The following is a 24,903-nucleotide window of genomic DNA, read 5'->3' as shown; positions in this document are numbered from 1 at the left end:
GACCCGAAGACTCCCTCCAGCGCTACCCATTACCAGCTGTGTAACCTTAGGCAACAGCCAGCCAACTGTTGCCGGCCTCAGTTTCCCAATTTAAAAGATGAGGCATAAAATGCCAAACTCAGAGTTTTGAAGATTAAAATAAGAGAATGTATGCAAGATGCCAAGTCCTCTGCTGAGAATGTCAATTCCTTTATTAATTGGGATGAATAAAGTTTTAAGAGTATTTCAGGAGGAATATGAATTAACTGACTTTATGGAAGTGAACAGAAGGTATTACTACATTTAGATAGCCTATTATCCAATGCTGTTATCTGGATATAGGAATTATATACATCCAAAAATTATCCCAGAAGGATTTTCCCCAAGGGAAGCAAGTAAGAAACACAGCCGACCAGATTATATCCTTTCAAAATATCCCCATTGCTGGAGTAACAGCTGGTTCCGAAACAATATAGTTCTTGGTTGGTTGTTCAGAAAAGTTCTTGTGAATGACATTTGTGCTCTGAAATCGAACCTGGCGGTACTTTCCACAGAGCAACTGGGTGACAATATAATCAACTACCTGCCCTTCGATCTCCCAATGAGATCAGTGAAAAACGTCTTTAATCTGACCACTCTGGGAAATGCAAAGCCTCCAGCTTCTAAAGATGGCTCTTCAAAGAGAGCTGAGCTACAAAATGCCAGTAATTCTCCTTTATAGGGAGATAAAAGGATTATTTCTACCCAGGCCTTGGCGCTGAGCTGGAGCAAAAAGCAGTTAAATTCAGCCATCCTGGTGCATTAATAGCTGGGGTAGCCCGGAGGCAGCAGGTCCATTAGATTCGGGACTGGAAACCGCATGCTGCCTTAGGCAGTTTTAGTTCAAGGATGCATCCCTAGAGGAGGCCTACACTGTAAATTCAGTCTCCAAGGGGCCAGCTCCTGCTCCTTACCTCCCCACGCTTCATGCCCCTTGCAGAGCGACTGGAAATCCATTGTTTGTGGGAACTGAACGCCTGAAGGGGGAGCAGTTGGTGTCTTGGGATTTTTAAATGAGACAGAATTTATTTCTGGCAGGAGGGGACTATTTCATCTATGGACTTATGATGCGTGCAGGTGATTTGTTTGTAGCAAGGAAATCTACCTGGGGATATTTGAAAATGAGTATATTTTTTCATATATTGGGAAGTCTATGTATTTCGGGTTGGTTTAAAAAATCTAAGCATTTCTAACACTTATGACCAAATCGTAACATTTTTACAATTTGAAACTAATTTTTTGACTTCTGATCATTGATGGCCTGTTTATCTACAAATATAACCTCAGTGTTATATTTCTAGTGCATTAGGTCTCATCTGCTTAGCTGTGGGATTTTGACCACTACTTTCCCTGTTTTGTTTTTTTGTTTTTTTTTTTCTGGCCCTCTAACAAACCAGAGGTGGTAGCTAGATAGGAGGAGGTGTGACCTAACTCACCAGACCTTCACAACTAGGAACCCTGGCAGACCTAAAATAACTGTGGCAGAGATAGGTTAGCTGTCCACCAAATCCTTTCCTCTGTAGCAGGGTGTAGTCATGGGACTAAGCTCTCCCTCTGTGAATATGGGAAGATCTCAGACTGGGCTCAGATAAAACACCTGAGTAATCCTTCTCTCTCTCTCTCTCTCTCTCTCTCTCTTTAAAGATTTTATTTATTTGTTCATGAGAGACACAGAGAGAGAGGCAGAGACATAGGCAGAGGAGAAGCAGGCTCCATTCAGGGAGCCTGATGTGGGACTCGATCCTGGGTCTCCAGGATCACAACCTGGGCAAAGGCAGCACTAAACCACTGAGCCACCCAGGCTACCCCAGCTAGTGTTCCTTAATGGAAGCAGAAATTGGTATCTCATATGCAATGCTATCGTGACAAAAATCTAAAACTTGTGGCTTTGGCCTAGTGGGTTGGCAGCAGGTGGCAAGGAGAATGATACTGGAAGCTGGGACACTAGAGATCTATTTGATAGAATCATCACATACCATGCCAGGGAAGTCAAATTGTGAGCCTACTGAGCCTGGAGCCCACGGGACAAGGTTGGTGTAGCAGTCAGGGCTCTCCAGAAAACAGAACCAATAGGAGACACATAGAGATATACATAAAAGGAAATGAATTATAGGAATTGGCTCACAAAATTATGGAGGCTGCGAAGTCCTGCAATTTGCTGTCTGCAAGTGGAGAACCAGGAGAGCTGGTGGTATAATTAAGTCCAAGTCTGAAGCATGAGAACCAGGGGAGATGTTGGTGTAAGTCTGAACACAGTGGCTGGAGAATCGGGCAGTCAGTGGTGCAAATCCTGGTGCTAGTCCAAGGCCCACGGAAGAGGAGTGCTGATGTCCAAGGGCACAAGATGGATGTCCCAGCTCAAGAAAATTTGTCCTTCCTTTGCCTTTTTGTTCTATTCAGACCCTCAACAGGTTGGATGATGCCCATCCACATCAGTGAGAACATCATTACTGAGTTTACCGATTCAAATCCTTCTAGAAATGCCTTCCAGACACACCCGGACATAGAGTTTTGCAGCTCTTAGGGCATCCCTTTGCCCATTCAAGTTGACACATAAAATCAACCATCACAGTTGGTAAACAGAATGTTAATAGTGTGCGTTGATTGCTACCAGCTGTGTTTAGCAAGGTATTAGAAGAAAGAGATGAACCCAGACAAGCATTGGTTGATTTATGAACAAAAATGAAAGGAACTTAAAGAAAGTCTTACAATTTGGCATCTCATAGAGTTGCGAGTGTCCATTGCTTCTAGCCCCTAATAGTAACAGATACATACTTTGCATGGTGCCATACAAGATGAAGATGATTGCAGAGCATTAAAGCAAATGTGTACACCTTCTAAGTGTGCAAGGCTTTTTCTTATTTTTTTTTAAAGATTTTATTTATTTGAGAAAGAGAGCACGCAAGTGAAGAGAGCACGCAAGTGAGAGTGCACACCAGCAAGGGGAGCAGCAGAGGGAAAGGGAGAAGCAGGCTCCCCGCTGAGCAGGAGCTCAGCAGGTCTTTCCATCCCAAGACCCTGAGATCATGACCTGAGCCAAAGGCAGACACTTAACCAGCTGAACCCCTCAGGTGCCCCTAAATGTGCCAGTCTTATGCTAATGAAGCTGACCCTGGCTCCCAAATTAAGTTATGACATTGAGAAGTTTTAACCAGCAAAGAGCCATTCAGAAGTGTTCCTGAGGCAAAGATCACTAGGGTTGTAACCTCTTGGCTTGTCTCCAAATAGCTTGGCTCCAACTAGCTTCCATTAAGTTAAAGACAGGAATGGCATGAGGAAGCAAAGAAACAAGTCAGACCTGAGAATTTTATTAAGAAAGACTTTTTGGACATAGTTACTGGCAAGTGAAACTGGCTGAAGGCAAATGCATCAGAGGTTTACTAAGTTTCTGAGGAATGACATCTCCAAACAAGCCAGGAGCTCTGAATCTTCTGCAACACCTTGAAAGATCAGACGTTAACGTTTTTGCTAATCCTGTGGGTAGAAAATTGTCCCTAACTAAGGTTTAAATGTGCATTTTCCTGATCATCAGTGAGGTTAAGCATTTTGGTTTGGGCCATTACTCTTTTCCCTTCTATGAAATGCCTATTTCTGTCTTGCTCATTTTTTTTCTATTTATCTTTTGTTGTTACATATATTTTTTAAAATTGAATTATGATTAGCATACAACGTTATGGTAGTTTCAAGTGAACAACATATTGATCCAACAATCCTATCCATTACTCAGTGCTCACCACGCTAAGTGTAGTCACCATCTGTCACCATACAATATTATCACAATATTATTAATTATATTCCCGATACTGTACTTTTCATCTCTGTGACTTATTTATTCTGTTCATCTTTTTTTAAAGTGGACTCTTAGGAGTTCTTCACATATTCTGGATACTAGTCTTTTCCCAGGTATATGTGCTGCAAATAACTTCTCCCACTTTGTGGCTTGACTTTTTAAACATTAACAGAATCACATTTATCTCTCATTTCCTTTACAATTTAATGTATCTTGGATCTTGTTGAAGAAGTCCTTCCTTAACCCAATGTCATAAAGGTAATCACCCTACATTTTCTTTTAAAAGTTTTACATATTGTGAAAAGAAAGGAAACCTGACCTAAAACCGAGTGGGCAAGCCCTGAAGGGGTCTCACATGCACGTACCTCTCCCTGCAGCCCGCCTCACCAAGATACGAGAAATGCACATTTCCACAAGGGAGGGCACTTTTCATGCAGGAATTTGTCTCCTGCCTTTAAGAAAAGTGGGAAAGATCCATCCCTGCCCCAGCACCCAAACACCAACCACCTGCCTGCCGCCCATGAGCCACCACTGCCTCCTGGAACTCTTGTTCCCTGATGTACTTTTGTTCATCCGAGAACAGCCCCCCCCCCCCCCCCAGTTTCCTCCTAAAACCTAATAAACTCACCTTCCCTTTGTTTCTTCGGACTTGCCTAAGCTTCACCACAGCTTGCTTGTCCCGAACTGCAATTTCTCTGCTGTTCATGAATAAATTCATTTTTTACTTAAATAAAATTGCTCTTTGCTCTGTTTAAAGTTAATAAAATTTGAGTCTCCAATTCACTTGGAATTTGTTTTTGCCTATAAATTGAGGTAAAGAGCCGACGTTGCTTCTTTCCCTATCATCTTCTGACATCTATCAAGTTCTCCTATGTGTGTAGGTTTTGTTTTGAGATTGTTTCATTTCCTATTTGTCTATTGTATCCTGTTGATACTCTATTAATCACTCTGACTCTATGATAGATTTTATTTATTTATTTATTTATTTATTTATTTATTTTTTATGATAGATTTTAATAGTGAATACAGTAAACCTCCTCTACTTTGTTCTAGTTCTCCAGGAGTGTCTTGGCTATTCCTGGCTCTTGAAATTTCTACATATGTTTTAAAATTGGCTTGCCAAGCTCAACAAAATGTCCCATTTTAATTTTGACAGGACTTGTATTAATCTGTAGACTGTTGGGGAGAATTGACATCTTCAGGGTGTTGAATCTTACTATCCATGAACTTGTTATAAGCTTCATTTATTTATATCTTTATACTTTTTTCCCCATGAAGTTCTTTATGTCTTTTGCTAAATGTAGTTACACGTAGAGAAGACATTTTGCCTGCATTTACTGATGGAGAAAGGTACTGAAAGCAGTTAATGGGCTTATCTTAAGTTCATTTAGCTAGAAATGAATAGGACTCTAACCCAGTTCCTAGACCAAAGCTTATTTCTCCACCTCATTCTGCCTCATTTAATTTGAAGCATGCAATTTGGATGTAGCAGGGATCGCATCACGTCTTCCAAGCCACAATGGCCAGATGCAGTTACAGGCAGCTATGCTCTATTCTGTGCATTCTGTAAATGGTACCTCCCACCTCTCCTGTCCCTGTGCAGTTAAATGTTCTATTTTTCTGAAGTAGATACCCCTGGGCATCCTGAGCAATGCCTGTTTATGAAAGAGAGCCTGTAAGATTGAAAAATCTCATCTCCTCTACCCCTTGCCTTCTACTTGTTTGTGGGAAAATATTTAGATCATTTATTAAATAGTTCTTTTTCTTTTCTCTCTGTCAGCCTTTGAGGGAGAGAAAATAGACACATTTGCCAGTAAGAAGAGTGGTTCATAAACAAATGATAGCTTGAATTTTGTGGCCTGTATTTACACAGTGCGCTTCTGATCACACTAATCATTGCTGATGCCCTCTTGTTGATGAGCAATAATCCTGGCATGCTAAAACCACTGGAGATCTATTTACCAGCCAACTCCATGGCTGCCTGGCTGTATAACAAATAGAAAATCAGGTGTATTCCATTTAGGAATTAGATACAGAGAATGTATGGGCTTTTGACATTACTATCTGCTCCTCATTCTAGAAGTGGCTCACTGGTGTTGATATGGACAACTAAAAAAACAAGGGTGATGGAGATGTAAACTTGTATTAAAGAATAAACATCGACTGTAGCCATTTCTGCCTTCCCAGAGGTTAATGACAGATTGTGTGCCCGTGGGAAAACTAATCTCTATGTGGCCGTGTACTGTTTCAGAGGCTGGAGACAGGGTAAGCCATAGTTTAGGGGCTGGAAAATCTAGTAGCAGGGAAATATGGGGGGCTCTGGAGAGAGAGCCCAACTACAGTGATAAAAGGCCTGCTGGAAAAGGGGGACAGCTGATAGGATGTGGAAACCTTTCATCACCCCAGACCTCTGGCAACATTTGCTCTATTTACTCTTGGGAGTGAAAAACTCAAGGAAAATGATGTGTACTCCATGCTTGCTGGCCCAGGAGCAGAGGAGAAGAACAGAAAGAAGAGAGTAGGTGAATGTGAGAGCTCAGGGGTGGGGGTGGGGAGCTCAGGACACGCCAGCCTCATGGAACGGGCAAGGAGCACGGGACAGAGCTTGAAACCAACCTGACTGAAATCTGCAAGTATAGGAAGACCTCAGCCTGCACCCGTAGTGGCCACCTTTTAGATGTTTGGGTACTTCAAAATAAACCATTTCAGGGCATGGGGGCAGAAGAGTGTGCTCTGAAGGCAAAACTCTGGAGGGAGTGGGGTGAAAAAGGAGCAGTGCCAAACAGCCTGGGTTTGGGATTTTTTTAAATTTTTTTTTAATTAATTAACTAATTTATTTATTTATGATAGTCACAGAGAGAGAGAGAGAGGCAGAGACACAGGCAGAGGGAGAAACAGGCTCCATGCACCGGGAGCGTGATGTGGGATTCGATCCCGGGTCTCCAGGATCGCGCCCTGGGCCAAAGGCAGGCACTAAACCATTGCGCCACCCAGGGATCCCCTGGGTTTGGGATTTTTAATTAAAAAAATTTTTTTTCACTTTGAATCTCTTTTTATCCGTCATTTACTGCCCTCCTTTTCTGCAGTGTCCTTCCTTCTGAGAGGCAGCCTGCTACAAGGGAGAAAACACAGAGTTTCTAGTCAATTATATGTGCTTATCCTTCACGCCCGCCTTCCATTTGCAAAAGATAGATGGTAACGCCACCTTGCAGCATTGTGTAAGGATTCAAGGAGATAAACTATGGAAAGAACTTAGTGAGGTGGTGGGCAGCAGATGCTCTATCTGTTCCTCTGTCTTGTCAGTTGGTCTTGATAGACTGAATAAACAAAAGGATCCTGGCCAGACCATATACCAAAATAGAATTCTGACCCAAACCCTACAGCTACCAGACCAGGAAACCAACCCATTATCTATAGTAACTGGGCCAGAAAGCCAACCTACTATGTGTAAGTCAAACTTGTAGCAAATTAGACTGCATCTTTCTTACCCCATCTGTCCCACCTGTGAGACAATCTACCCCAAATGGCCAATGCCTGATTAATCACTGACAGCTCCTTTAGTCTTTGTCCCTGCTTTCAGCTTAAAATCAGCCAGAGGAAGTCAAATACATACCCCTCACCAGCCACACAGGATGCCATGCTTCTATTTAGCCTACCTGCTGCTTCCCATGCCAATAGCCACGAGCTGGGGCATACCAGAAGCCTTCTTTTTTTGCTGCTATAAAGCTTTCCCACTCCTCTGCTTGCCCCGAGTCTCTGCCAAAACGTATGTCATGGTGGCTGCCTCCCTCACAATGACTCTTCTGCGAGCTCTGGATAAATAGTGTTTGTCTATTCTCATTTGGTTGGTCTTCAATTATTTCCAGAGTGTCTTTTTTTTCTTTTTCCTGATTCTCTCTGTCTCTGGACTAAGTGTTTGTGTCCTCTCCAAATGCATATGCTGAAGCCCTAATCCCCAACGTGGTGGTATTTAGAGATGGGGCTTCTGGGAGGTGATCAGAATTAGGTGAGGTCATGGGCATGGAGTCTTCATGATAGGATTAGTGCTCTTATAAGAAGGGACAACAGAGCATGTGCATGTGCTCATTCTCTCATCTCCCCTGTCCCCCAGATGAGGACACAGCAAGAGGGAAGTGGCAGCCATCTGCAACCACTGGTGAGGAAGAGTGCTCTCACCAGGAACAGAATCAACTAGCACCTTGATCCTTGACTTCCCAGCCTCTAGAACTGTAAGAAAATAAATTTCTGTTGTTTAAGCCACTCAATCTATGGCACTTTGTTATGGCAGCCAGAATGGACTAAGACACCCCCCATCCCTTTCTACTTTGTTCTCCTTTAAACCCAAAGCTCTGGACCTTCTCAAACCCTCTGGTCCCGCCACACTTGATCTGTCCACCATTGAATCAGGATCATGCACTCTAAGCGACAACTTGATCAGTATATGCTTATGTAGTGCACAGTACTCAGTGCAGCCTCAGATGTACTGCTCCTGGGTTCTCCTACAGATAGCCCCTTAAGGAAAAGGACTAACTCCATTGGTTTGAATTTCAGGCATCATGGAAGACTCTGCAGGGATGTATCTGAGAGCAGGCAGAGGCATTTTTTGTATCTCTCATATGAGCCTCTGGGTACTGCCCTATTTCTTGTAGCTTCTAGATCCTACCTATAGATCAGGATACATCTGATTTTGGTCATTGCCTATTTACTGAGAATAAGTTTTGAATGTTTAGGGATTCATTTAAGATATATCTCTATCTATCATCTATCTATCTATCTATCTATCTATCTATCTATCTATCTATCTATCTATCATCTATTCATCCATCTATCCAGCGAGCTATCATCTATCTGTATATGTACATGCATATTCTAATATTTATTATATATTCAGATATTTATAAAAGTGATATATAACTTTCTCCTTTTTTAAAAAGATTTTATTTATTCATGACAGTGAGAGAGAGAGAGAGAGGCAGACACAGGCAGAGGGAGAAGCAGGCCCATGCAGAGAGCCTGACATGGGACTCGATCCCAGGTCCCCAGGATCAGGCCCTGGGTTGAAGGCAGCACTAAACCACTGAGCCACCCGGGCTGCCCAACTTTCTTCTTTTTAATCTAATACATAACAGACATTTTTCTATTGCAGTAAGTATACTACACGATACTTTTAACAGCTGAAGTATTGCATTGTATGTCTATATAGTTTTTATTCTTGATCTCTCATTGCAGGTATTCAGAACTTTTCCTTTTTTTCCTGATTATAAACAATGATTCTTATGTTTTCTTTCCCTTTTCTCTCTCTTTCATTTATATCTTTAGTAAAAAGTTCATTTCCTTGTGGCATATGAGGTAGGAATATAGCTGTATTTATTTCCCAATAAATAGTCTCAATAGCACTAATTACCAAACAATCTCTACTACTCTATCAGTTTGAAACACTTTATCATATCCTAAACTCCTGAGGTTTCCTTTAGTTTCTGTTCTGTTCTATTCCCATTTGTGTAATTCTTTGATAGAGATACTCTATTTCAACAATTATAGTATTTAATGTATTTATTTGATATCTGATAGAGGAGGAGGTCTTCCTCCATTTTTTTTTTTTGACAAATATTCTAACTTTTAACCAAAGCCACTCACAATGAATGAAATGAAAGCATTTGTGTTTATTCTTTCTGATTGCTCTTGTTCTTCTAGAAAAGCCAGGGTGCAGAGACTTAGACCAGTGAGAGGGAGTCTGTGTAGAGGATCTGCATGGAGGCCAGAATGAGTCATCAGCTGAATGATAGGTATTTCATGGGTGGAAAATTTCCAAGCAGCCTGCACACACCTCTGGGTTACTCTCGTCAATCATTGTGGGAGTCAGCTGCCTATAACCGTGTCTCCCACTGGATGAGAGGTTGTCAAACCTGGTTGCACATTAAAACCATCCAAAGAGCTTTTCCAAAGTAATGATGCCAGACCTCACTCCAAACGGAGTGAATCAGAATCTCTTAGACAGTGGTACCTGGATATTGGTGCATTTGAAAGTTTCCCTAGGCAATGCTCTTGTGCAAGCCAGCACTGAAGCCCTGTGCACAAGACTGTTGGCTTCCCATAGTCAGAAACCGTGCTATTTATTCATTTGGCGTTCCCAGTTCTTTGTACTACTGCTGACATGTGGTGAACACAGCAGAACTGAACTGAATTCAGATGAAGATGCCAAGACTTACATGTCTCTGGCAATTTGCCTAGAGAAGGGACACAGATTATTTGCGCCCACTTGGGAATCCTTTTGACTTTCTCTCAGTCACACTGGAAGAGGTGGCTTTAAGAGGGATGAAAACGAGCATGGTCTTGGTCCAGGAAAGGTATTCGTTCAAAGTCTGAAAAGAGGAGGACTTTGAGACCATTTAGTTTGTCCCTTATTATAACCTCTTGAAGGCCAGAGAGGTTAAATGACTTTGCAAGGTGGCACAGCAATTAGTGGCACTTTGGGAACAGAAACCAGCTCTTTGTATCCCGTATCTGTGTTATAGCTTGCTGCTCTTGTGTGAATACATGTGGGTGAGTATGTATACGCGGGTGTGTATAAATGTGTAAAAGTGTGCATGTGAAGGACTGGGTGTGTGAAGGGGTACAAGCGTGTACGAGGAATGGGAGGAGGTGGGGAGCCTGAGGAGAGAACTAGTCCCATTATAATCAGCAGAAAACCAGGAGCCCTCCCCCTCTTTTTCTGGCATGTGGTTCCTTGCCAATTCTCTCCAGGTTGGTCTCCATCAGGTCCAGCAGTGTTGGCCTGGGAGGCAAGGTAGGCCTCCAGGTCCTAGCGCCTGTCATGTGGGACGTGCTTAGCACTAAGTTTTACTGAAGCAAATTTGGGGAAGGGCCATAGTTGGTTGTCTCAGGCTCATTCCGGGCAAGTTGGTGTGTTAGGAAAGCACTGACCATGCTTTGCTTGCCTTAGGGTCCAGTATTGTTCTGTGGATGGACTGCAGTTTTCTCCATCTGTAAGTTCAAGCCATGTAGAAATGTCTATGCCTGTGCTTCACGGAATGTGTGCTCCTTGGACAGACCTCTTTTCAGCCCAGTGTCCTACAGGGTGTTCCTCTTTGCCAGGCCTAAGAAATCAGGGCGACCTTTGGATCCTGGCACCCAAAGGCCCCCCTTCCTTCTTAAGTTTTCAGGGAGGCCACATGAAAGAGGCAGTACCTGCCAGGGGAGCCTTTGGTGGGTCTGATCTGCTGGCGGGGTCCTGGTAGGCAAGTGCAGCTTCTTGTATTCAGGCAAAGCACAGGCAAGCTCATTTTTGCTAGAGAAAAACCACTGGAAAAGCAAAATTACCCAAGAGTTGGGTAATGCTGATCAGAGACTTACCTGAGCAGTTGGAGCTCACTGTCTCGTGGGCTTTGCTCTTAATCCAAATGGTTCGGATCACAATGGCATAGATGACGCTGTGCAAAGGACCAGAGGTAATATTAATATGGCTGGTGTGTCCCTACTGTGAGGACACACAGAGAGGACCACTCCCAGTTCCCTGAGGGTGAGGTAAAGAGGAAGGGGTTAAAATCATGCCAGGTCCCTATCTTTGCTGATTACAGAATTCCAGCAGATTACAGCTACCTCTTTTTTTAACTGAGGAGGCTAGGACCTGGCAAAGTGAAATGGTTTCTCCAAGATAACTCAGGTGGTTAGAAGTATAGCTGAGATTAGAATCCAAACTCAGGGTTTGGGGTCAGACAGGTTTATATTTGTAACCAGCTCTTCTACTTGCTGGTTGTATGACTTGACCTTAGACACTCTTTAATGTGAATCACTCTAGAATGTAGTGATTCTTGCCTCTCATGTCCATGCCTTTGTGAGATCCCCCCGCCCCCCTTGAGTGTGTTGGGATTTGTGACTTGCTTCTGATCCATGCATTGGGCTGAAGGTGATAAATGTCTGTGATCATGTAAGACTGTAGGGCCTGTCTTGCTAGCATTTCTCTCTGTTGCTGCCATGAGTCCTATAGCTCCAGAGAATTAATTCTGTCAAGAACTCAATGGGAACCTGAAATAAGACACTTCCCCAGTTGAACCTCTGATATCCCCCAGCCCTGGCAGACAGACACCCTGATGGCTGACTTGCTTAAGCAGAGTTAAAGCCCTGCCCAGTTAAGCCATGTCTAGATTTGTGGCCCCCAGGAACTGGAGGTAATAAACCTCTGTTGTTTTAAGTTACTGGGTTCACGATAGTTTGTTAGCCAGCAATAGATAAGCAATACACTAACTGATACAGGCTAAATGTCTGTATCTCCACCCCTAAATTTATATCTTGAAATCTTAATAACTGAGATGATAGTAGTAGGAGGTGGAGCCTAGGAGGCCCTTAGGTCCTGAGGGTGTAGCCTTCAAGAATGGGATTAGTGCTCTTACAAAAGACACCCCACAAAGCTTGGCAGCCTCTCCCACCTGGTGAAGACACAAGGGGAAGTCCGCGGCCCAGAAGAAGGCTGTCACCACCATCTGACCATGCTGGCGTCCTGATCTTGAACTTCCAGCCTCCAGCACTGTGAGAGCTAAAGTTCTGTTGTTTATAGATCGCCTCGTCTGTAGTATTTTGTTATAGAAACCAGAACAGACTAAGGCACTGGGCCTCTGTTGACACTAAAATGGAGTTAATAACACAAACGTCTTATGAGTTTTTTGGGATCAATTGTGACAACATTGAAGATGCCAAGCACAGCACTGGGAAATTAGCAGAGACTCAATAAATGCCATTTTCTTTCCTCTCCCTCTTTCCCATGTTTCACATAATATCACACCTCCTGTAGCATAATATAATCTATACCTAACAGGAAAACAAAATGTTAATGACTCAAAAGCATTGGCAAATTTTGTTTCTTTTGATAAACACAAAAAAAATGTATACTCTTCTTTAATTACTTATTTGGTGCTTCTAATATATTAAGAACCTCAACTAAAAACTTTGGGACAAAGCATTGCTTCACTTTAGAATGGCACAAACTCCCCTCTAGAGATTTACTGGTTAAGACAAAATCAGAGCTCTGGTCTGCAGTGGCTGACAAAGCACTAATTGTTTTTAATGATCTTTAGCATATAACTTAATTAATGACTGTTAAAAACCTTCTGCTCATTCTTGCTTTTCCCATTCTTGCTTAGTGAACCCCTCTGAGTGATCCAGGTGAGCTTTGGGCCTTTTTGGAATATCCCCACTCTTTCTCATATACCTGTCCAGGGATTTTTCTGGAATTTGTATGTCTACATTAAAGAAGAAATGAGGAAAAAACTGCTTGTGAATCTATTCTTTACCTTAAGCTGGACATGTGTTATAGCAGGGAAACTTATTCCCCAGATAAATGAAATACAAGGAAAGGTTACAACCACCACGAAACATTGATTATGTATTACAATAGCAACCCTAGTGCTAAATCAATCAATAATTCAAATATTTATTAGCCATCAGCCATATACACAATGGAAAATTAAGGACGGCCTTACGTGTTAGGGGTTTGGGACTAATCTCCCTGCCTCATCTCCTTGGGACCCATAGGGCAGGTGGAAAGCAACTCCTTTATAAGTGGGGTACCCCTTTATTACCCAAATCAAGTCATTGCTCAGAGTGAAGCAGTCATGCATAAGAGAAATCTCTGAATTGTGTTTGTCTCCTTCTTCTTCCTTGTTTCTTTCTTCAGCAAGTTCTATGGTCTGTCCCTTCAAAATGTCCCCATGATTTGTTCCTTTTTCTCTATGCCTGCCCCTCAGCATCAGACCAGATCCTTACAACCTCGTTTTTTAAAAATTGTATTTTGATATGAGTTTTTTATTGTGGTAAAATAAACATAAAAATGTATCACTAACCATTTTTTAAGTGCACAGTTTGGCGGCATGAAGTACATTCACATTGTCATATAACCTTTCCCACCATCCATCTCCAGAATTTTTCATCTTCCCCAACTAAAGTTCTGTATCCATGAAAACTATGGAAGCCTTCATGAATGTTTGTGTCATCCTCATGCAGGGGCCATACTGATTTTCTCTGTATGATTCCAATTTCAGGATGTGTGCTCCCGAAGTGAGTACCCCTTGTGACATCTTGTCTGATTATCGTGATCTTCTAATGCCCCTAGTCGGGTACCATCTTGAATGTCCATGCTGTCATCAAGGTGGAGCTCTAGGACAGAGAGTCATTCTCTGGCTTAACCGCCCCCCCCCCCCCCCCAGTGTCTCCACTTTCCTACAAGATGATATCCAGTCTCTTATGCAGGATATTCAAAGCCTCCCCAAATCTGCCTCTTTATTCCTCACCTTTACTATCATCATCCTGCTTCCCTCCCCTCCACCATCTCTCAATGACCTTTCTCCATATCATCGACAAGAGTGGCCAAAAGGAACAGGTTAACAAAACTAACCATGACTTCATACTTCATATGCAGTTGACTTTGGGTGAATCTGAGTTCCAGTGCCTTCCATCTCTCTGTGTCCACTTTGCTCTCTCGTCGAAATGCATTTTTAAACCCATTCTTCATATATCACTTAGCTATGAGACCTTTCTGAGCTGTCCCTGTTCCTCAATGGTTATCAGCCACCACCCCTCCTCCTTGGGGCTTCCATGCTGGCATAATACTGGTCACATTGAGTCTTGTCTATGGTGGTCATGTCCTAAAGATTAGCAGACCCATAAATAGCCCATTCTCAGAAACAGAGCAGAAGAAGAGCATCTCCACTCTTTTGGTTCAACTTATTTTATGTCTTCAATCTACTTTCATTTTCTCAACAAATGCAGCTTTTCTTTAAGCTTCTTTGAAATATAAAAACTGAAAGATCACCCAGATTGAAGAAAGTATATCTTATCTGTAACCAGCTGACTGAGTTCTTGATTTTATGGAAGGCTATCCAGGCACAGACCCATTTTCTTTCATTTCCTTTATAGAGGCAGCTCATGATGGGGGTAGAGTGAGAATCCAAGCCAGAGAAAGACTTTGCAGGGCCACCTTAGGAGGATGTCTGAATCTGGTTCCTCAGTCCTGGTTCTGTATTATGTGTAAGAGGTGTCCAGGAAACAGAACAAAACTTTTGCTCTTCTACTGAGACACAACAGACAGCATTTCACTCAGACTATCAGTACTTCACCTCTGCAGGACTCAGCTCAAGGTACTGAGCACCAACTACCCTACCTATCTTCTCTATGCTTGACCTTGTTGGGGCTTCACTGGACAAGGCTCTTTTTTCTCTTCTCCTAGCAGGGGCATTAAGAATACTCCCTAGTCAAAAGTTCTCTCTCCTTCATTATTAATTAATTCATTTCACTATATGTATTTGAGGACTTACTCTGTCCCAGGCACCTGTTGAGCCATTGTGGATACTGTGGCAGAAAAATACAGAGTCCTAGCCCTCCTGGAGTTTACATTGTATTTGTGGAGATAGATAATAATGAAATGAGGACACAGTAATATATCATTACAAAGGAGAAAAATTCTAAGAAGATAAAATGTAGGGTGAGTATATAAGAGGGACCCTGACTTGTTCTGGGGGTCAGACTTCAGTTTTGAGAGATTCAGTAACTTGTCTGAGTTCACACAGCTAGAAGATGGAACCATAGTCTGGGTCCTCTGACTTCAAGGGCTGTTAAATGACTTGCTAAGGCTCCTCAAGGGAATGTGCTGGGTTACCTAAGCTATAGATAGTTCTAGTTATTTTCTGAATGTCTTCTTTGATTCCTAGACCAGGTTAGCATCCCTGCTGTGGGTACCCTAGGGCCCTCTATTTACCCTCCCACAGTACTCATCACAGTGTTAGAACTCCCTTTTTAATTGGCTGCCTTCTCTGTTACACAGAAAGAGTCTTAAATTCAGACAACATGTGTATCTTGTCATTTCTGTGTCCCCTTTACCAGATATAGGGTATGGCAGACGGTGGGTGCCCTACGGATATTTCTAGAAATAATGAATACGTGGGGAGAGGCAAGGGGTCAGGGACTCAACAGTATCTCTGTATGTAGTTGGGCTTTGGGAGACATGAAGGCAGAACTAACTTTGGGGGGAGAATGTAAAAACAGCTTGATACTTAAGAAACTCAGAAAACTATGAGAGTCCTGATATACACATTCCATTGGCACCATGTTTAATGGGCTTCCAGGACAGAGAGGATCAAAGGATGCCTTTACTAATCGCTGGGTACCACTGAAATAACTGAGACTTCCTCATGGTCCCAGAAGAAGAGCTCACTCTGATGACTTCAGTAGTTCAGATGAATTCACTGATGTCTGGAAACAGCAAGTACAGGCAGTTGGGTATCAGGATACTTTGTGTAGCAAGTTACAGAAAACACCCAACTCAAATTGTTCTAAGCAATGAGAATATTTCTTATCCCCCATAATTGCAACTTCAAAGGGTCAAAGCTGAACTTCAGAAATCTGCATTCTTTTCATCCGTTCCTCTTTTCTTTTCAGTGCAGGTGTCTCCCTGAGTCAGACTGCGCAGTTCCGGGTGTCGATCCAGACAGCAGTGTCCAGAAGATGGGAAGGTGTCCTCTCCTGGACTTGTTTTCTGTGAATGGGGAAATATTTTCCAAAGGCTCTTCCGAAGACATTCCCTCACATCTCATTGGCTAGAATTGGTCATGTGGTCATTCCCAAACCATTCCCGCATTGAGGGGAAGGGCTGCCCTGAGTGGCTTATTGTAGGGTGGGTATTGGAAATCCAAACACAAACATTTACCCTAACCTAGTGAATTAGTGACAATAGCTTTTCAAAAGATCTCTCTTGCCACCCTCAGGTAACACCTTATATATGTCATTTCTTTCACTGATAGATGGGTCATTCTCCTTGACCTTGGACCTCCTGCCCAGGGACAGTACTGTCCAGACTCCCGGGCCTTATACCCACCATGGTCTTGAACTCCACTGGGCTGTACCAACCTTAGCCTGGGACTTTCCCACAGTCTGATCTCTATTCTCCAAGCAAAATAAATGGATTTTTTTCCCCGCCATGTAACAGGAGTCAGTGCTCCATGACAAATGTGCTTTTTTCCACTTATTCCTTTGCAATTGTTGGTCATGGATCTTTTATGCTTCTATCTTTATGTCGCAAAGATAAAAATGATAGAAGAATAGGAAATCAATTAAGTCACAAGAAAATAACCATGGCTAAAGTAAAGCAATTACACCAGCAGCTAATAACCTTCCTAGCAACAGTTAGACAGTCATGTCAAGTAAATTTTGAAATAACAGGAGTTGTGTTGACCCAGAAAAACAATATATTGCCTTTATTGTTAGTCACTATGGTTTCAAATCCAGGGAGCCTGATTTAATTAATGACAGAAGAGCTAAATCTTTATTCCTTCATGGCTCTCATGAGGGTTTGCTGCAGACAATACAACTCTTCCTTCCTCTCTCCTTTCCTCCCTCTCTGCCTTTCTTCCTCACTCTCTTCTTTACTTTCTTCCTTCCTTCTGTCCTTACACATATATTTAGGGTGGATTCACCATATACCAGAAACTGATCTAGGCACTAAGGAGCCAGAAATGTCCATATCAGGGGTGTGAGTGACCCGGTGGCACCTCTGTCTTGTGGTTTATCGCTCAGGTCTGCATTGTTCATTCAGCCTAACATTTACAAAGTGAGTATCATGTACTAGATTTGGAACCCAGAAATGAAGGCATGAAGCTCTATACTCAAGAGCTGCAGCCACACAAGCAGGTGATTCCACTCCCATGATGCCTTCATGGTGGCCCGGACGAGCTGAGGTGGGAGGCTATGGGTGAACACCTGAGGTACTGCTTGGCCAAGGATTGGCAGTGTGGTCCATGTGGAGTCAGTATGTAGAGTGAGACATGAAGAACATGAACTGGGTTGCCAGAAACAAGGCAGCAAGGCAGGGAGAGTGTGGAGGAGTGTTCAGGTCTGAGGAAGGATGTGCACAAAGGCAGAAGGGTGAGAGGAGTGAGGGGCGTCCCTGTTTGTTATGACTGGAGTGGTGTATGCAGGGGTGAGCATCAGTAGCCTTCCTGGAATAGCCAGGGCCCCTTTGAGAAAGACAAGACATCTGTCTTAACAGATATTAAACGATGTAAAGCTACAGTAATTAAAACAATGTAGTATTAGCGGCAGGAAAGCCACTAACTTAGTTACTTGTGTATTCTCTTGTTTCTTAATTATGACAATTACTATCAACTGAAAATAAAGCCATGTGCAAAATGAAGAAGTAAATGACAAACTAGGGACATATTTCCATCATATAAAAAAGGAAAAAGTTTATTGTATAAAGAATATCTCTCAAGATAGAGAAAAAAGAGGGGGCGCCTAGGTGGCTCAGTGGTTGAGCCTCTGCCTTTGGCTCAGGTCATGATCCTGGGATCCTGGGATCGAGTCCTGCATCGGGATCCCCACAGGGAGCCTGCTTCTCCCTCTGCCTATATCTTTGCCTCTCTCTTTATGTCTCTTATTAATAAATAAATCTTTATTCTTAAATTTTAAGATTTAATCTTAAATCTTAAGATCTTAATAAGTCTTTAAAAAAAGAGAAAAAAGAAAATAACAAAATGAAGAGATTAACAAATTCAGAAACAATGAGAATACTTCTAATGTAAATGTGCATATGATGGAATTACCATTTCATACCATGTAGAAAAAGTGGATTATTCAGTATTCAGTAAGTGGTGTTGGGACAAATGACTTGGCATTAAAAAAAATAAATTTAAGTTAGATCTCTAATTCATAAATATCATTGAAAGTAAATGGTATTGGGACATTTGGCAAATCAAATCAAAAAAAGATTTATTTATTTTAGAGAGAGAAAGAGATAGAGCACGAATGGAAAGGGGAGAGGGACAGAGAATTCCAAGCAGACTCCTCACTGAGTGTGGAGCCATATCAGGGCTCCATCCTAGGACCGTGAGATCATGACCTCAGACAGACCATCAATAGGATGCTTAATGGCCTGAACCACCTAGGCGCCCCAAATCAAATATGTTTTTTAAAGCTTGGGATATTTTTCTCCCTTTCCCTCTACCCCTCCTGCTCATTCTCTCTCTAAAATAAATAAATATATTTTTAAAGTGATATTTTTAATGTACTCCCAACACTGAAATTATTTTCAAATAACTGAAATAATAAATTATTAAAAAGTTAAATCATAGTAAAGTATGTGCAAGGAGCAATTTCCAAGGAGAGAAATGGAAGGAGGCAACAATGTAAAGGAAAGCGTGAGTAGATGTGAATACACTGCAATGTGAAAGGTCTGTGTATTATAGAGAAGCCGTATACATTTCATTCACATTTCCACATGAACTTATATAATAATAATAATAAGTTTTGCAGAGTACTTTCCTATGATTCTTTTAACTCTATAAACAACTTGGCTTTCTCCTTTCTAATTTTTGGTATTCGTGCTGTCTCCCCTTTTCACAATTATGTCAGTTTTATCAACTGAAAGCAAAATAAAACCATATTCAAAACAAGAAGGCAAATGACAAACTAGGGAAATAGCATCAATATACGAAAACAGAAAATATTTATTATTAAAGAGTATCTTTAAAAATAAAGAAGAGAGAAAACAAAATTGCGAAAAATGGGTAAAATAATATGAGTAAGTAATTTTTTAAAAAAACAAAAATGATAATGTATAACTTAAATTTTTTCTATCTCATCTGTAATGAAAAAAATACAGGGGCACCTGGGTGGCTCAGTCTGCCTTCGGCTCAGGTCATGATCCCAGGGTCCTGGGATCAAGCCCCACGTCCAGCTCCCTGCTCATCAAGGAGTCTGCTTCTTTCTCTCCCTTTGCCCCTCCCCCTGGTTCATGTTCTCTCTCTCTCTCAAATAAATAAAGTCTTAAAAAATACAAATTAAGGGATCCCTGGGTGGCTCAGCGGTTTAGCCCCTGCCTTGGGCCCTGGGGTCCCAGGATCAAGTCCCATGTCAGGCTCCCTGCATGGAGCCTGCTTCTCCCTCTGCCTGCGTCTCTGCCTTTCTCTCTCTCTCATGAATAAATAAATAAAATCTTTTAAAAATACAAATTAAAACAACTATGTGAATTTTTTGCCTATCAATTTGGTAATGATATATACATAATCATGCCTGAAGAACAATGAAACAGGAAGCACAGTTAACAGAGTGAATGAACACCTAACTTAAGTTGTTTTCTTTTGTCTACTTAAGCTTGGGATTAAGAGTTTACTTTACCTAAAAGAACTATCAGAAACAGAATCAAGTTCAAGAGTCCAAAATGTGGTTAAGAAGGAAATGATGAACCTTAACTCTGAGAGGTATCAAACAGTAGCAAGTTATCCCAGGAACTAGTTGGAAAACAAATTCTTCACAAGATTCCATCTGGGCCTGGTCTTGGATCAAGAGAGAGGAGGAGCCGAGAGGGGTGTAGGATGCCATATTCCCCAGAGAGAAGCTCTTTCTTCGACTGGAAGAGCCTGACCACAGAAGAGTGAAGGTCATAAGTGAGCAGATAAGAAACACTTCAGGGAAGCTTGTGGTCGGGAGGAGGTCACTGAATTTTCCTCATTCTACCACAGCTGGGAGCAAGGAGCACTGGGCAGGAGTCAAGGAGGCTGTACTTCGATGAAGGCTGAGTGCAACTCGCTTTTGAAATCATCCCTTTTATCATCATATTATACTTTGCTTTTCCCAAGGGCACTACAAGAACACCCAAGGTGGGCTGTAGGCAAGTCTGAGAGGTCCTAATGGGAAGAAGCAGCTTGAATTAATGGGGGAGGAATATGGACAGGCGAAGAGCCACATGATGGATCTGGCCAGACAGCACATTGGGAGCCATGCGGTTCACAAACTCTATTCACCCTGCTGAGCAGGGGTTTGGACTGATTTCACAAGCTGATGGAAAATCAATCAGGAGAGAACAAGGACAGACGCTGCCCACTGAAATCGATGCGTTGGTTGCCTGTGATGGACGTCAGGAGCCACTTCCTCCCAGATGCTCACCCCTTGCCACTAGCCGCCCTCCTCCCCCACATGCCCCTTCCAATGATGCTGCGACTTCCCTTTGACTGGTTTCTAAATAACCTTCATCTTTCCTTTAGGATTCCTCCCAAATTTAACTTGGTGGTGAGGAGGCAGTATGTTGAAATAATGCAGACGTCAATTTGTCAATTCAGCAGAGATGACTGACAATCTCCCATCTCAGCAAGGCTGCTGGGCTGGCTGTGGGATCCCTCTCTGGCCCAGCTCCACCTCTGATGGAGAGCAAGTCATTTTGCTTCTTTTAACCCTAAACCTACTTTTGTGAAAAATTCAGCGGCTGGACTACGTGATGGATAACTTTTTTCCAGCTATGGTGTTTTATGAGACTAAAGCTGAGCAAAGAGCAGGAACATGGGATTCCCATTGCGTTGGGGAAAAAAACTTGAAAAGTATTTAATACCCTTAACGCTTAATCCAAGACATGCATATTAAAACAATGAGATATTTTTTGAAATGCCTATGTTTGGCAAAGATTTAATAAAGAAATGATACCGCCTTCCACTGGGTCAGGAGAAGAAAACTCAGGGCTCTTTTTTTTTTGCTGTTGGCAGGAATACACCTTTTCTGGAGGGCAGTTTATGAATATGCATCAAAAGTTTTAAAATGAGCATCATCTTTGATCTAGCAATTCCAGTAGAATGAATTCTGAAGGAATAATCAGAGACTCATGAATAAATTTAAGTACAAAGATTTCTATCACAGTATTATTTATGCTCTCTGAAACCAACGGCTGATCTTCCTTCATCCAGGACAAATTATGGGACACACCATGGCCAGCTTGAGGGCACTCAAAAGATGCAGGATCAGCTTGGCCGTGCAAGCCCTTGACATGCCAGTGTGTCCCTCAATCCCCCATCCCATCCACCCACGCAGAGTCACAGTCAGAGGTGATCCTGCCGCATGACAAGTGGGCCCCTGCCTTTCCAGGCAGTTGTGGTTTTCTCCGCTGGAAGACCATCTGTGGCCACCATTGGCCGCAGGGCAAAGGGAGATCCTATGGCTTGGCTGTTAAGGCCTTTATAATCAAGGCTCACCCCACCAGAAAGAGCTAACTACCAACTTCTTTCCTATCCACTGACATTGCCTGCCTGTCCTTTCCCTGTTGCCATACTTCCTCTGACCCCCAGTCACCAGGACACCTGCTCCCTTCCCACCTTTCCATTCTCCTATCTGAATTCTTCCCTCCTTCAACAGTCGCTTCCAAGAAGTGTCCCCTGCCATTACCTGACGTCACTGCACACACTTCCTAGCATAATTTTCTGTGTGTGTATTGCCTTTTATTCTCAGTTTTGCCTATCTTTTCAATTATAATAGAAGATCTCCGAAACTGGTACTAGGTCTTGCATTTGAAAGACTACATGCACTAGGAGAAAGAACAGGGTATGAATTCAGAAAGACCCGTGTTTAAATCCTGTGTGTGATGTTGGGCAGGTTACTTAGCATCTCTGAACCCGAGGTTTACCTTACAGAAAACAGGGGAAACAGTAGTGGTTTCATAGAGCTATAATGTGGTTAATGGAATAATTGTTAGCCACTGAGCAAAATACCTGCTCCATAATACATACTCAGAAAATATCAGTTCCCTCCTCCTTACTCTACTTTGGAGAAGTTGGGCTTAACACATAGTAGCTTTACATGAAATCTTGTGGTCTGGCCCCTTCCTTCAAGGACACAAGAACAATGAATGACCTGTAGGAGAGGAGAGCAGGAGCTGGCGAATCAGGAAAGCCTCTGTGTGGGTCTGGCCTGCTGGCCTCTTACCTGATGATTGTCAGAGGGATGAAGTACACCAGGAAGGCCACAATGGTCATGTACGGGGTCCAGTAGGAGTCATCGGGCCATAGTGCCCAGCACTGAACTTCGCCATTGGGGAGTTTCCTTTTCCCAAATATGATGAGGGTGGGAATGGAGAAGAGGAAGGATAGGCTCCAGGCAATCATGACGAGGACCTTGGCTTGCTTTTCTGCTCAAAGGAAAGAGAAGTTGGATGGTTTGTCCATGTAGACACCAGAGTCACTCAAGATGGGGACAGTATGGAAGGTAAGTGAGAGACAAAGAACAGGTCCACATCTTCACTGGTTGAGAGGCATGGCTGGGTGGTCAGACAGGGAACATTGTAGAACGTAATCTAGTTTGCTAGCATAAGTGTCAAAGGAACAGATCAGTGTCCAGGCAATAATGGAGGAGAAGTGAATTAGAAGGGTTCAGGGAAATAAGAAAATGTCTCTACCAGCCCCAGGCCCTAAAGTTCCCAGAAGAAAGGCTGAGAAGCATCCTCTTCAGAGACATTAGGAGAACCAGGGGTCTCTAGAGGCAGAGGGAACCTACTGTGATGTTATTGAAGATGTAAGGGAGTAGTTTCCTGAAGGAATGGAGGATAGTATGGGATGGGAAGGGAGCAGTGGGATTATGGTTGCAGAAACAAACACAGGGCAGGATGGCCTTAAGGGAGCAAGTGATATATATGGCTGGAGGATTTTTCTTCTTGACCAGAGGGATGTGATGCCTACTGGGTTTCTACAGGCCTTGGCAGCATTAGTAACCCCTCCTGCATGGTCTCGTTCTTTCATTGGTTAAAATACAAAGTTTCTCTCCTTCTGTAGGTCTTACAGCCTACAGACTCTTAAGGGTGATCTGCAGCTCCTGGGCTCACTCATATTCCACTGGATGGGTTAACAATGCATTCACCTTTGGAAGGGCATGGGCATGAAAAAAATCAGATTAAAAGAATATGAAACAGTGCTTCGGAATTAATTCTACCAAGGTACGAAAAATGTTTCCTCAAAGCACACATAGGGCAGATGGCTGGAATCACTTTTTGCATACTGCTGCTGGGCTGTCCTGGGAGATCCCCAGTCTCAGGTCTTTCCGCAGTCAGGTGTGTGACCAGCAAACACACAGTGGTGGCAAGACTATTGGCCTTCTGGCCTGCTGAGCCCATCTGCCATGATGACTGATTGCTCAGGGCTCAATACTCAGGGACAGAACAGAGGAAATGCAGCTTGAGTATTAGGTGGGTGACCTCCTATTACCTCCAAAATGGCCTGTGTCTCCCACCTGTAGAAAGGAAGACTTCCTTTGAAGAAAATGCCAAGTTCTTGCCCAAGTCTGTACTTCTGTCTTAGCGCTCTCCCTTTCATGCATCGCGTACACCTTCTTTGTTTTTATTTGTATTTATTTTTTTAAAGATTTATTTATTTATTCATGATAGAGGGAGAGAAAGAGGCAGAGACACAGGCAGAGGGAGAAGCAGGATCCATGCCGGGAGCCCGACGTGGGACTCGATCCCGGGACTCCAGGATCGCGCCCTGGGCCAAAGGCAGACGCCAAACCGCTGAGCCACCTAGGGATCCCCCCTTCTTTGTTTTTAATAATAAAAGTTACACATGATAATTACGGAAATACTAGCAGAGAAATATAAGCAAAAAGAAGGGGAGAAGTCCATAGGGGCCCCATGCAGAACTAGCCAGCCCCAATTTTGATGATGCATTCATACGAAATACATAGATTACACAGATAAAAATGAGAACATAATATACATGCTGGTTTTCAACCTGACTTTTTCTCTGAAAAAAAAATCATCTCCATCTTTTATGTCAAGGAAGTCTTTGTAAAAAAAAATTTTATGGTATCTTTTCATGACTGCATCTATACAAGTGGCATCCAGACTTTCAGGCAATAAAAGCTTTTCATCAAATATAATTTTACATTGAGTCAAGTACAGGATGCCTAGATAGCTCTCCTTGAGGCTAGGTGACAGCCAGAAGCTTCCATACCTGTCCTGGAGCAGGTCTACAAAAATAAGTCTTCCTGGGCCAGGGTGTGAAGTGTAATTTGAAAAGGACTGATAAAAAATTTTTCCCATCGTTACACTAAATTCCCATTTTATTGATAGCCTATTATAAAGTATTTAAAATTTTCCAATTATTTTATTATGAATAATTTATATGTATCTCTTTACAGCGCTATTTCCTTAGGATAAACTCTTAGAAACAGATTTGACAAATGTTATTAAATTTCTTCCAAAAGTGTCTACAACCTCTGCTCCCACCGGAAGTGCTTAGACATGCCTATTTCCTTATACTCTCCCAATACTGAGAGAATTCTTTCTCTTACTCTTGTTATATCAG

General features: G+C 42.5%; 1 protein-coding gene and 1 non-coding gene across 3 annotated transcripts in view; both read right to left on the bottom strand.

The window, feature by feature from the left end:
* NPSR1 (neuropeptide S receptor 1) overlaps positions 1–24,903 on the bottom strand; it is a 141,890-nt gene that overhangs the window by 8,147 nt on the left and 108,840 nt on the right. For both annotated transcript variants that reach the window (XM_041728018.1, XM_041728019.1), the window contains 2 exons: positions 22,535–22,736; positions 11,162–11,238 (listed from right to left, as the gene is read on the bottom strand). In XM_041728018.1, coding sequence (XP_041583952.1) covers positions 11,162–11,238; positions 22,535–22,736 — 279 coding nt within the window. The remainder of the gene's footprint in view (positions 1–11,161; positions 11,239–22,534; positions 22,737–24,903) is intronic.
* LOC121475180 lies at positions 13,760–13,866 on the bottom strand. Its single transcript, XR_005983648.1, has one exon. It is a non-coding gene; the product is annotated as a U6 spliceosomal RNA (small nuclear RNA).

The sequence above is a fragment of the Vulpes lagopus genome, chromosome 13, assembly GCF_018345385.1.
Source record: "Vulpes lagopus strain Blue_001 chromosome 13, ASM1834538v1, whole genome shotgun sequence".
NCBI lineage: Eukaryota > Metazoa > Chordata > Mammalia > Carnivora > Canidae > Vulpes > Vulpes lagopus.
Note: the sequence above shows the minus strand (reverse complement) of the source record. Positions and strands in the feature narration are given on the sequence as shown.